This window comes from Cupressus sempervirens, chromosome 10, assembly GCF_028749045.1.
Source record: "Cupressus sempervirens isolate cs-2001-9-10 chromosome 10, ASM2874904v1, whole genome shotgun sequence".
Classification (NCBI taxonomy): Eukaryota; Viridiplantae; Streptophyta; class Pinopsida; order Cupressales; family Cupressaceae; genus Cupressus; species Cupressus sempervirens.
Window position 1 is genome coordinate 463,642,049 of NC_143127.1, and position 12,172 is coordinate 463,654,220.

At 39.3% G+C, this 12,172-nt stretch overlaps 1 protein-coding gene across 3 annotated transcripts in view; it reads left to right on the forward strand.

Moving 5' to 3' along the window:
- The first annotated feature begins 243 nt into the window (after positions 1-243).
- LOC149534706 (cyclin-C1-1-like) overlaps positions 244-12,172 on the forward strand; it is a 150,449-nt gene continuing 138,520 nt past the window's right edge. For all 3 annotated transcript variants that reach the window (XM_089807530.1, XM_089807531.1, XM_089807532.1), the window contains exons 1-2: positions 244-572; positions 667-773. In XM_089807530.1, coding sequence (XP_089663656.1) covers positions 538-572; positions 667-773 — 142 coding nt within the window. In that variant the 5' untranslated portion in view covers positions 244-537. The remainder of the gene's footprint in view (positions 573-666; positions 774-12,172) is intronic.

Below are 12,172 nucleotides of genomic sequence, written 5' to 3' on the forward strand. Positions count from 1 at the left end.
ATTGTACAATTTTTACTCATACAAAAATAATAAATAAATATTAAAAATAAATATGCTTGTTTTTAATATTACTATATACCAATGAAATACTATTATTTTATTTTAATTAACACCCATTGAAATTATGGTCCCCAGACTGCTCGTCGATCAATTGAACATAGGCTTCGTCCATGAAGCCCTGTAACCGGGATGGGACTTGTTTCCAATTTACTAATAAAAGAAGGGTTTTGTTGATCGAATTGTAAGCTTTTTCCGGAGCCGATGATTTAACATTTTTTCCTTTCTATAGTTTCGAAAGCCCGTGTGCAAAATTAGATTATATAACAAGATTTGCAGAATACAAGCTTACCAGAAAGGGTGAAAGCTAAAAGTTCTGTCATCCTCTTGGTCCAAAGCACCATGGGATAACTATTAAGTTTCGCCCAAACTCAATTTCGCTAAATTCCTGAGCAAAACTACCATCATCGTCACGAGCTAAACATTTCTTTTTAGGCCCCGCTTGATTATTTCTTGTTATCGTATTTGGCATTCAGGTGCATGATGGCAGCTAATTTCTGGGTTTCCTCTCACCAGTATACTCTCTCTCTCTCTCTCTCTCTCTCTAAAATTCTTCTATAACTTCTGGCATTTGGAAAAATGGAGAAATTGATATAATTTGTTTTGCAGCAAGAAACTTCTGGACCAGGAAGAAGTGGACATTGTCCACCCCGCAGATAAGGAACTAGGGCTCACTCTAGAAGATATCAAGCTCATCAAAATGCTTATGGCATCCCGTGAGTAATTTTCAATTATGTCTGCAAACTTTTGCCATTAAATTCGTTTCTGTTAAGAGTACCGTTGTATTCACTTTGGGAATAGACAATGTGCTACTTTAGTTGCAATGAAATATATTATATAATAAAGATTCAGTAGAAAGAGCTAGTTTTTAGTTTATTAGATCTGAGGGAATACAATAACAATTAGGCTCCTATGAGAATACTTTCATTTTTCCAATTAGTTGATTTCCAGTTTATAAGAGAATTGACTTTAACCATATGATCTCCTTCAAGGCTTTAGCTTGTTGTTTTCCTTTGTTTAACTTCTAGAGCCAGCTCTGATAAAATTCCCACAAGAATCACTAATCACACCCCTGACCCCAGGATGCCCGGATTACTTCTTGAAGCACTATTGGAATTAAGTACAAAGAAGCCAAGGGAAAGTGGGGTCCTTTTCACCTTGCGTTAGAAGAAGGATTCTCCCCTAAGGCCCCATGAAGGAGGAGGCTCAGTTTTTTGTCCATAAACACATCTCCTTTTTCGAAGAGGAGAAAAAACACTGCTTCTGAGATTTTCCCTAACTCTAACCCTTAGAAATTCAGAGATGGCCATTCCCTATCTGGACAAAAATGTTTCCAGTGGAAGAGATTTACAGCCACTTCCAGTCTGGAGGAAAACGTTTCCAATGGATGAGTTTTCTCCCCAAAAATTCTTTTGTTTTATTCTCTCAAGAGATACCAAATGTGCATAGAAGGACCGATAATCCACAGGACAATAGAAGATTGCCTTCAACTTTCAAAGAGGCCAACTTCTGAAAAGTTGAAGCGAAGCGTTCAGGAGAGCACTTGATCAATTACAGGTCAACACCCAGACAAAGAACTTAAGAGCAAAGGGGCGATGAAGAAAAGTATGGTCCCCTAATTGAACATCACACAACCATAGAGAACATTTACGGGTCCAGAAAATTCCAAATTCATCATCGTATCTCCTGTTAGAATGTGTTAATGCAACACTCCCAGGCAAATGCACTTGCTTTAGACATGCAATCTCTGTGGCAATAGTTATCAGAGGGCCAATATTCATCTGTAATCTGCTTAGAGTTAGACAAATATCCTAGCATGTGGAGTAGGACCCTGATTTATAACTTTACCACCTTAATTTATCCTCCCAATCTCTGCAGAAAATTATCCTTTGTTCCTGCTCATCATTCTTAAGGGCTTTTTGAGAGTTTAAGGCTTCTAAGTTTGAAAGACCCTTTCCGACTAGCTATTTGCACCACTGCAGATTCTCTGATGCCAACTTAATCTCTTACAAACTATCCTGACTCTTTTCAAATAAGGTACCTAATCTCTTCTGTCTTGAAGTGGGCATTGACTATGCCATGTATCATCCCATAATTTTGTTTTTCTGCGTTCCTAATCTCTGATGGTTTTAATTTTAAATGACCGGCTTGAATTTCTTGATGAAATAAACATGGGAATGAACCTCTTGGGAGATTGCAAGTGTGAAAGATTCTGTCTGGATCCTTTGAGTCTAGAAATTTCTTCCTTAGGAAGGATATCCACTTGGCCAAAGGATAATTAGGGCCCAAAGCTCTATTGTGAGTAGACCGACTTTTTATTAAATCAGTACCATTTGCTCTGGCTGGGTGCAAACCCTATTCCATGCCACTAAAGGAAGCTTTTTCTTTTCTACTGCTTCCTTCCATAGGAAATCCTTCACAGGCTTATTTTAAGCTTTGGAGGAGCTGTAAAAAGTGTTCAAAACAGAAGCCAGATAGATGGGACCTTCCAAGAGGAAAGCCTAGTTTGGCATGATTCAACCAGTTTTTTCCCAAAGGGAACCTGAAAACAAGGGGACCCCAAAATCTCTACCTGGCTTCCCAATTTTAAAGCACAGATTAGTTGAGATTCTACATTAGATTTTAGAAGATGAATTAAGAAAGAAGATTCTGATTTGTCTTTGTTGATAAGTTGGCCAGATACAGTCCAATAGGAGCAGATGATCTCTTTGAAAGTAGATGCTGTAACTAAACATGCCTCCCGAAAAGGATAGTATCAATTATGTATTGTTGATTTGTGAGTGTTGCCTTTCCATTGTGGTAACGGTTCCTATCCATAGAGATCTTTGAGAAGCTAAGCCGATTGATTTCTGAAGAGCTTTTGTCATTAAGATAACCAAGAAGAAAGAGGGATGGTCCCATTGTTATAGATCCATCAGGGGTTCAGAGAAAGCAACTGGACCTTTATTAATCAGAATGGATTATTGTGGAGTAGAAATACAGCTGTAAATGCATTTTTATCCACTTGAGACGTAATCCAAATCTCTCCAAGATCTTTGTTGAAATTCTTCAATCAGCTCAATCATAAACCTTACAGACATCTAATTTACCACTATGTTCTTCAGGTTTTCTAAACTACTTCTTGAGTTATAACAATTACTCCAATTTTCAGGGGTGCGAGGAAGGTATGCAAGGATGGCGAGCGGGAGTGGGATCGGTGAGAGTTCGGGCGGGAATAGGATTTTGAATCCCCCTGTACCTGGAGAACAGTCTGGGAATCTCCCTGTCAAATCTGGGGATGATGGCGAATCTGAGGATGCGGATGATGGCAGGTTTCAGGCGGATGCGGGACAGGGGGAGCAAACAAAATAAAAAATGGTCTAGCTTGTTTGGGATTCGACCCACAGGAAAATTTGCTTTTCCGCTTGTTAAAGACATTTTAGTGAAGGAGAAAGGTAAGTTTTCTATTGAGATTCTTGATCAGATTATTGATAGAAACATCTCTTCTATGTAGTCTACCCTGGTTGGGTGTTTTATTGGTGCACGGCCTAATATTGAAGATGTGCGGGCTTTTGTGCTGAGAAAATGGTGTTTGAAGGGTCAAGTGGATATTTCTGCTATGGCTAAAGGCTGTCTTTCTTTTTGTTTCTCTTGTGATGAGGATAAGTGAGATATTTTGTGTAGCAGTCCTTGGGTTATGGGGAAGCATACCACGCTTCTACAGAAATGGACCCCCAATCTTTACTCCTTGGATGATTCAGCTATTCAAGCTCCTGTATGGGTGAAACTTCATGGTCTCCCTCTTGAGTTCTGGATGGAAGATGTTTTCAAAGGCATAGCCAACACCTTCGGGGAACTTCTCTCTTTAGATCCGATGACGGTTTCTAGGAGGAGATTGAATTTTGCCAGGTTTTGTGTTGGAGTATCCTGTGGGATAGACCTTCCGGAATCTATTGCTCTTAAATCTAAACTTGGGGTTTGGGACCAGAGGATTGAATATGAATCTATCCCTTTTGCTTGCTTCCATTGCAAGAAAGCGGGTCACTGGGCTAAGAAATGCCCTTTATTGAAAGGTAAAGCTAATAAGAATGCTAAGAAGAGCAAGAAAATCTGGGTCAAAAAAGCCCAACCTAAAGAGACAGTGGTGGGAGTCGAGGGGCCTGTTCCTCCTAAGGACAGTGCCCATTCGGATAGTAGCTGTTCTTCAGTGGGGGAAAAGAAAGATCTATCCAAAGAGTCTGCTGTGGTGACAGTTGAGGTGCTATCTCCTACTATGAACCAAGCTCATTTGGAAATCCCCAAGGAAGGTCATAAGGAAGTTGTGGGGCCTGTTCCTTCAAAGGACCATGTTCATTTGGATAGAAGAAGTGTTGCAGTAGGGAGAAAGAATGTTCAATCCTTAGAGGTTGTTGTGGCGATTGCTGAGGTGACTTCTCCTACTAAGAACCAGGATCATAAGGAATTTTCTAGCAATCCAGAGGTTGTAGTGGATGCGGCTGGTGTGGATGTTGTTTCCCACCAAGATACCCCAGTATTGCATGATATTTCAAAGGAGAATGGGGAGATTTCTGACTTGAGAAATCAAGATGGGGAGGATATTGTTTTGTTAGGTCCCTCAAAGGATCTTAGTGCTGCCTTACCTTTGTCAACGGTGGCTGATTTGGCTACCCCTTCCCCTGGATCCTCTGGAGGTTCCAGATTTGGAGACTCCTTTTACAGAGGATAGGATTAAGGTTTCTGATGGTTCCCACAGGGAGACTTTACCCCGGGCCCCTGTTGTGAAGGATAATTCCTTTGTTAGTGGAGTGGTTGAGGACATTCTCACTATTTCCCATGTTGAGGAAGTAGCTATGAAGAAGGATAGTTCTAGGACCTGTGGGACAGCAGGAGGGAAGAAATCTAGAGGCAAAAGGATTAAAGATGGAGAGAATTTTACCCCAGTGAATATCAACAAGAAGGGAGCCAAAGTTGATCCCAAGCCTTCTAAGGGTAAGATTGCTAAGAATGGTAGTGCTGCCATCAAGAATGGTGATGTTGGGTCTTCACCATCTTTTGCTGGTAGACCTTCTAATCAGCATAAAAGAACAACTGAGGCTATTAAGAGTATTGCTGATGGTTGTCAAAGAACTATCCTTGATTCAAAATATTTTGTTAAACTATGAAGATCATATCGTGGAATATTTGAGGGTTAAATAATCCTCACAAACATGATATTTAAAAAAATATGATTAGGGATAATAGACTTGATATTTTTGTTATCCAGAAAACTAAGATACTCAAAGATAATGTGGAACGTCTCTCTATTTTTAAGGGAGGAAAGATTTTTGGGAGTGACTTTAATGGTGCTTCAGGTGGTTTGGCGGTGTTCTGGATTAACAAATGGATTCAAGGGGAACTCATTTATCAAAATAGAAATATGATGAATGTGCGTTTTGTTAATTCTAAGGATAATTTTAGTTGGGTTCTCACTAATGTTTACGCCCCTAATACTAAGTGGGGGAGGAAAGCTTTGTGGGAAGAAATTTCTAATCAAAGAAAGCTTTTTGCTGAGGATAATTGGTTGGTGATAGGGGATTTTAATACCCTCTTAAAGGAATCTGAAAAAAGGGAAGATAATCAGTCCATTTTGGACAATAGATTAGATCTTATGCACTTTATTGACTCCCATATGCTTCATGATCTTGATTTACTTGGGGTTGAGTATACATGGACGAATAGAAGAGCTAGAAAGGATCTTATTCAGGTTAGACTGGACCGGGCCCTTATTAGCAATGAATGGATTTTGAAGTTTAAATGCTCTCTTAATGCTCAGGTTCGGGTGGGCTTTGATCACTTTCCAATTTTCTTTTTTGCTGACCCTTTTAGTTTTAAAAAGAATTACCCGTTCAGATTGAAAAAATGTGGACCCTTCATCCTAATTTGGAGATCCTCATTTAGGAGTGGTGGAATATTGATGTCGAGGGTACAACTATGTTTAGAGTGGCGGCCAAACTGAAAAATGTCAAGAAACACATTAAAATCTGGAATAAAACTACTTTTGGTAATATTTTTGAGAACAAAACCAAGATATTGGAGGAGCTTAAAGACATTCAAAATAAGATTCAAGCTGATGGTTATGAGATGGTCTCTAGGGAAGAAGAGAGCAATAAACTGGTTGAACTTCATGATCTCATTTCTAAGGAGGAAACCTTTTGGAGACAGTGTTCCTGAAAAGTTTTTCTTAAAGAAGGTGACAGAAACACCAAGTTCTTTCATATGACTACCTTGAAGCATAGGATGGCTAATAGAATATCCAAACTCATGACGGCTGATGGTATGACTGATAATGAAGATGTCATTAAAAAGAAGGCTAGGGTGTTCTTTGGTAGCTTGCTGCAGTGTGACCCAAACTTGAATATGGAAAAGCAGCAAATGTTCTTGGACAATATTCCTTCCTGTATTTCTGAAGCTCAGAACTCAATCTTGACTTCCATTCCCTCTTCGGATGAGATTTCTAAGGCTGTTTTTTCTTTTGAGGGTGATAAGGCCCCTGGTCCTGATGGCTTTCTCCTCTTGTTCTTTCATAAATATTGGCATATCATTGGTCCTGATGTTTGTAATGGTGTTAAAGAATTTTTTTGGTTCAAGAAACATCCTTAGAGAATTAAATGGGACCTTCATTGCCCTTATTCCTAAGAAGCCGGGAGCTGATAGTTTGGATCAGTGTAGGCCTATCAGTTTATGCAATTCTTTTTATAAGATTATTTCCAAAGCTATGACTCTCAGAATTCTTTCCATTCTTCCAGCTATTATTTTTGGTTAGCAAAATGGCTTTGTTCTTGGCAGGCAGATCTTGGATTCCATAATCACGGTTCATGAAAACATCCATTCTCTTGTGGCGTCTAAGAAAGAAGGGTTTCTGCTTAAGCTTGATCTCTCTAAAGCGTATGATAGAGTTGACTGGAACTTCCTCCTTAGGTGTTTGGAAGCGTTTGGCTTTAATAAGAGATTTAGGGATATTATCTTTATGCTTATCTCTTCGGCTTCCTTTTCTGTTCTGGTTAATAGTTCCCCTTCTTCCTTTTTTAAGGCTTCCAGGGGCCTTAGACAGGGAGACCCAATCTCTCCTATTCTTTTTATTATTCTGGCTGAATGCTTGGGAAGATTTATTAATAATATGGTGTTTAAAGGAGACTTTGTTGGTCTTAGCCCTTCCTCCTCTGCTCGAGTGTGCTCGCATCAGCAATTTGTGGATGATTCTATTGTCATGGGGGAGGCCTCGGTGAGAAATGCTAGGAATATTAAGAAAGCTTTGATTGACTATGGGGATGCTTCTGGCCAAATCATTAACTAGAATAAAAGTGTGATTTATTTTATTAATGTTAGTGAGGCTAGACAATTTAAGATTAAAAGGATTATTGGGTGTGAAAGTGGATCCTTGCCTGGTACTTATTTAGGGCTACCTTTGGGGTTATCTCCCCCTGATAATTTTTGGAACTCTCTGATTGACAAGATCCACTTGAAACTTGCTGGCTGGAAGGGATCCCTCCTTAGTCAGGCTGGGAAGGTCATTGTTTTGAAATCTATCCTCCAAAGTGTGCCGCTCTATGCCTTGAGTGTCTTTAAAATCCCGAGAAAGTTTGCACTTGCTATTGAGAAAATACAGAAAACTTTCTTGTGGACAGGTGTGGAGACTAAAAAGAGACTTCCTCTTATTGCCTGGGAGAATGTTTGCATTCCCAAGGGGAAGGGAGGGCTTGGGCTTCGGAGGATTTCTTTTATGAATGAACTCTTATTGGCTAAACTTCTTTGGAGATGGCATAAGGAAGAGGGGGAATGGAGGAATATTTGGGATTATAAATATAATTGGAATAACTTTGATTTTCAGCATCTCCTCCTTTCTAATTCTGATCAAGGGGGATCTCAGAGTTGGAAGAATGCTTAGAAATCTAAACACATTTTAAGTAAAGGAGTCAAATGGAAGGCTGGAAATGGGTTGAAGATACTTTTTTGGGAAGATATTTGGATTTTGGATTACCCCCTCTGTGAGGATCCAAGATGGAATGGGTTCATGGAGCAGTGTAAGACTCAGTTTGGTACTCTGGTTAGTGATTACTGGAAGAATGCCTCATGGGTGAATCTTCTTAGCGTGGATTTGAATCTTGCTGAGCTCGCTAATTGCTTGAATGCTTATTGTTTGAACCATAAAGATGATGTTCTGATTTGGAAAAAGGATCCTAGTGGTGTGTACTCTACTTTGTCAGCTTTTGCTAATTCTTTTGAAGATTATGAGGTTCCCTGCTGGGCTATGGCTTGGGTAAAAGATATGACTCCTAAAATTAATATCTTTTTTTGGATCCTTTTGCAAAACAAAATTTTAACCCTTGATAATCTCAAGAAGAGAGGATTCTTTATTGTTAATCGGTGTGTTCTTTGTAAGAATGATGAGGAATCGATGGATCATTTAATGCTCCATTGCCCCTTTACTACTGAGGTTTGGAATAAAATTTGGGACTTAATGAACATGGACTGGGTCCCTCATGCTACTATCCAGTTGTTCTTTTTGTCTTGGAAAGCTCCTTCTAAGAACCCTCTGATTATTAAATTGTGGGATTTTATACTTCCGTATCTTTGCTGGGGGGTTTGGAAAGAACGTAATAATAGGATCTTCAGAGGAGTGGAATCCAACTCTATTCAGGTTTTCCATAAAATCAAGGTGCTTCTGCATGAAAATATCAAAATTTGCGGTAAGGGACAGCAACCTTCTAATGATTGGGATGTGGGGCTGATGAATAATTGGAATATAAGTGTAGACACCTAAATTTGATTACACTATTTTAGTAATCCTATTTAGTTATCTAAAAAGACATTATTAATTAAATTTCTATTTAATTAATCCTTTGTCATCCCCTAGTTGATTAATTTAATTAATCATCTATAGTCCTAATTGATAAATCAAATAATCTATTATTTATCAATTAAATCCTTTTCTCCTATTTAATTCCAAAAATCCCCATTTATTAAATAAATCTATTTGATAAATGAAATCCTCAAATTCAAAAAAACCTAACCTATCTCTAATCCTCCATTTAGCCTAATCCACCCCATCCACCCATACTAACCAAGCTTAGCCACTAACTCACCCACCCTCATTAATGCCATCCACTTGCACATCTCTAACATCCCTAAGCTAATCCTAAACCCAAGCCTAATCCACCCCCTAATGTTGTCACATTCCTTAAACAAGTTTAAGACTTTCCTAATCCAAACCAAAGTCTCCCCTCAAAAAACCCAACTACTAAGTCATGAGTGCTCTTACAAAACATAAAGACTCTTACAAGCCCACTCATGACTCTTACACCCATCTTCCACACTCTTCCCTCTTCCACACTCATTCCTCTTACATCCCTCTTACATACTCAACCCCACTCATCATGCCTTTAACCAACCCTTTACCCTACCCTCTCACACTCATCCTCTTTGTGACAAGTGTCACCTTCCCATTGGTGCTAAACAAGCACAATCCATGTGCTCTCCTTTGAGTGCATCCTAGCCCTCCTTAAGCCTTCATCCATCCTTGCATCTAAGCCCTCCATCCTTCTACCCCTTAGCCTATAAATTGAATCCCATCCCAAGCCATTTCATCAACAATCTTTGAGCTAAAGTTACCATGCTATTTTGAGAACCAAAGCCATCAACCATACCCTTATAATGCCAAATTGAGAGCTCACAAAGCTACCAATTTGCCATTACCCATCTCCATTGAAGCAGCTTTTGAGCATCTTGAGCATACATCCACAGCAAAAGGACACATCTACAGAATCAAGAAAGCATGGAGTGTTTTCTCTTGTGAGGTTTGCACTTCTTGTTCTCTTTCTTTGTCTAAGCATATATGTGAATTTAGTTTTTGGTTTGTGAATGTTTACTTTATTTGTTAATGTTCTTTGCATACTAATTCTTGTTCTACAATAAGGAGCCTGATACTGGATGCAAAGGATCCTAACCCAAGGGAAAGTGCTAAATGGGATTGTCCTTCGACTAATTGGTTTAAGTTGAACTTTGATGGGGCCTCGAAAGGGAATTTGGGCCTTGTTGGTTGTGGAGTGGTGATTAGGAATTCTAATGGTGATTTTGTTGGTGGTATGGCTATACCTTTGGGGTGTCAAACCAATCATGTTGCGGAAGCCTTAGCTGCTCTTTATGGTCTTATGTATGCCAAAGACTTGAATCTGGTTAATATTTGGATTGACGGTGACTCCCTCAACATTATAAATTGCTTAAACAAGATATATCCACCATCATGGAATATTAGTAACATTATATTTAAGGCTGGGGATATTATTAATTCTTTTCAAAATTGCATTATTTCCCATAATTATAGGGAAGCAAATGGCCTAGCCAATTGGGCTTCCAATGTGGCATGTTATAATGATCAAAAAATCATATGGGATTCATATGCCACTTTACCTGCTGATGGCTGCGAGTTTGTCAAGCATGACAAATGGAAATCCCAACAAATATCTTTTAATAATGATACTGTCAGGGAATTATGATTTTTACCTCTATGTAGTGAAGTGGGCTATTATTTTTGGAAATGTGGCAGCTCGCACGGATTATGGGTTATTTTTTTCTATCAGTGTTTAGTCTGTGGTGATTGCAGGGTGATTGGGGTTCTTCAATGTGAGGAAACCAGAGCCTCATCTTGCAGAGAGTTTGGGGTTTCTCAGTCAGAGCAATTTAGGGTGTTTGTTGCAGAGATTATGTGGGGAAAGCGGAAACGGGTCGAACCGCCTAGTTGTGCGGAATGAAAGAATAAACCAGAGGTTTGGGATATCCTCAGGTATGGCAATTTTACCAGCTACATGGAGAGACGTAAAGGAAATAATCCTGCTATCACGCACCAGTTTGTAAAATATTGGAAGGATGGCTCAATTTTGGTCGGGAATAAGAGGATGGAGGTAACGGTCAAGACCATTGCGGAGGCTACTAGGTTGGATTTGGACGGAATGAATTTCTACAAGGAAAGGAAGATATCGGACAAGGCAATTGATGATTTTGTTGAGACCGAATAGGAAAGAAACCGTCTGGTTAAGATAAGTACTTCTTACTTTAACCTGGCTTCTATGTCTCGTCCGTGGCGGTTTATTTTCTTTGTCATTATGGAATATGTAACTTTGGATGGTCGATATACCAAATTGTATGGTTATCACTTTGTACTTGCAAATCATTTTCGACATAATATTAGGGTGAATTTTCCTTCCTACTTGTTGCAATCTCTTGCAATTTCTACTCAAGCCATTCAGTGTGACCCAATTGGGGAACGTGTATGTCATGAAGGGCTTATGGTTTTGATCATGAATGTGCTCAAATCTAAAAAAATCCAGAAACCAAGGAATTTTAAAGTGGAAGATCAAGATACGGAAGGGAGTATACAAGAAAAAGGCTATGACTCTGATACACAAGATGAGGCTGAAGGAGGTCTGGCTAGCCCTAAAATTGGTTTCGGTGGCAGCAATAAGAAAAAGAAGAAGAATACTGAGAAGGAGGATTTTGACCGGGAGAGGGAAAGTGATTTTGTTGAAGAAATTGTTCATGAGCACATCAAAAACAGGGGAGGCAGTAAAAGTAAAGGTATGCACTCTGATGATGAGCCTTTGGCTCATCGCTCGGAGAGGAAAAAGAAGCCTGCACGGTATCAGGTCAATAAAAATGCTAAGAAAGTTAAAGATGATTCTGATGTTGATATTGATGAGCAGGGATCTAAATCTGAAGGGGGTGATAGTGGGTTAGGGTTTTCTAAAGGTATGTTTGGCAACCCGGGCTCTATTCGGAAGGACATAGGCATCTTAAAGCATAAAATGTTTCTGCTTAACAAGGAAATGGAACAATTTTCCAAAACGGCAAGAGGTGATAGAACTCTAGGACAGCATATTGACAAACTCTCGGAGGTCATAGGAAATGCTGATGAAGTTAAAAATTTGATGCATAAGATTCCTATGTTGGAAGCTAAACAAAGGGTTATGGACAAGGATATTAGTAGTGTCCAGGGGAAGGTGTCAAAACTTGAATCTAGACTGGGCAACATGGACAAATAGCTTAAGCAGATGGTGGAAAATGTTTCCACCTTCCTGAAGAAGAATGTGGTAGGTAAAGACCA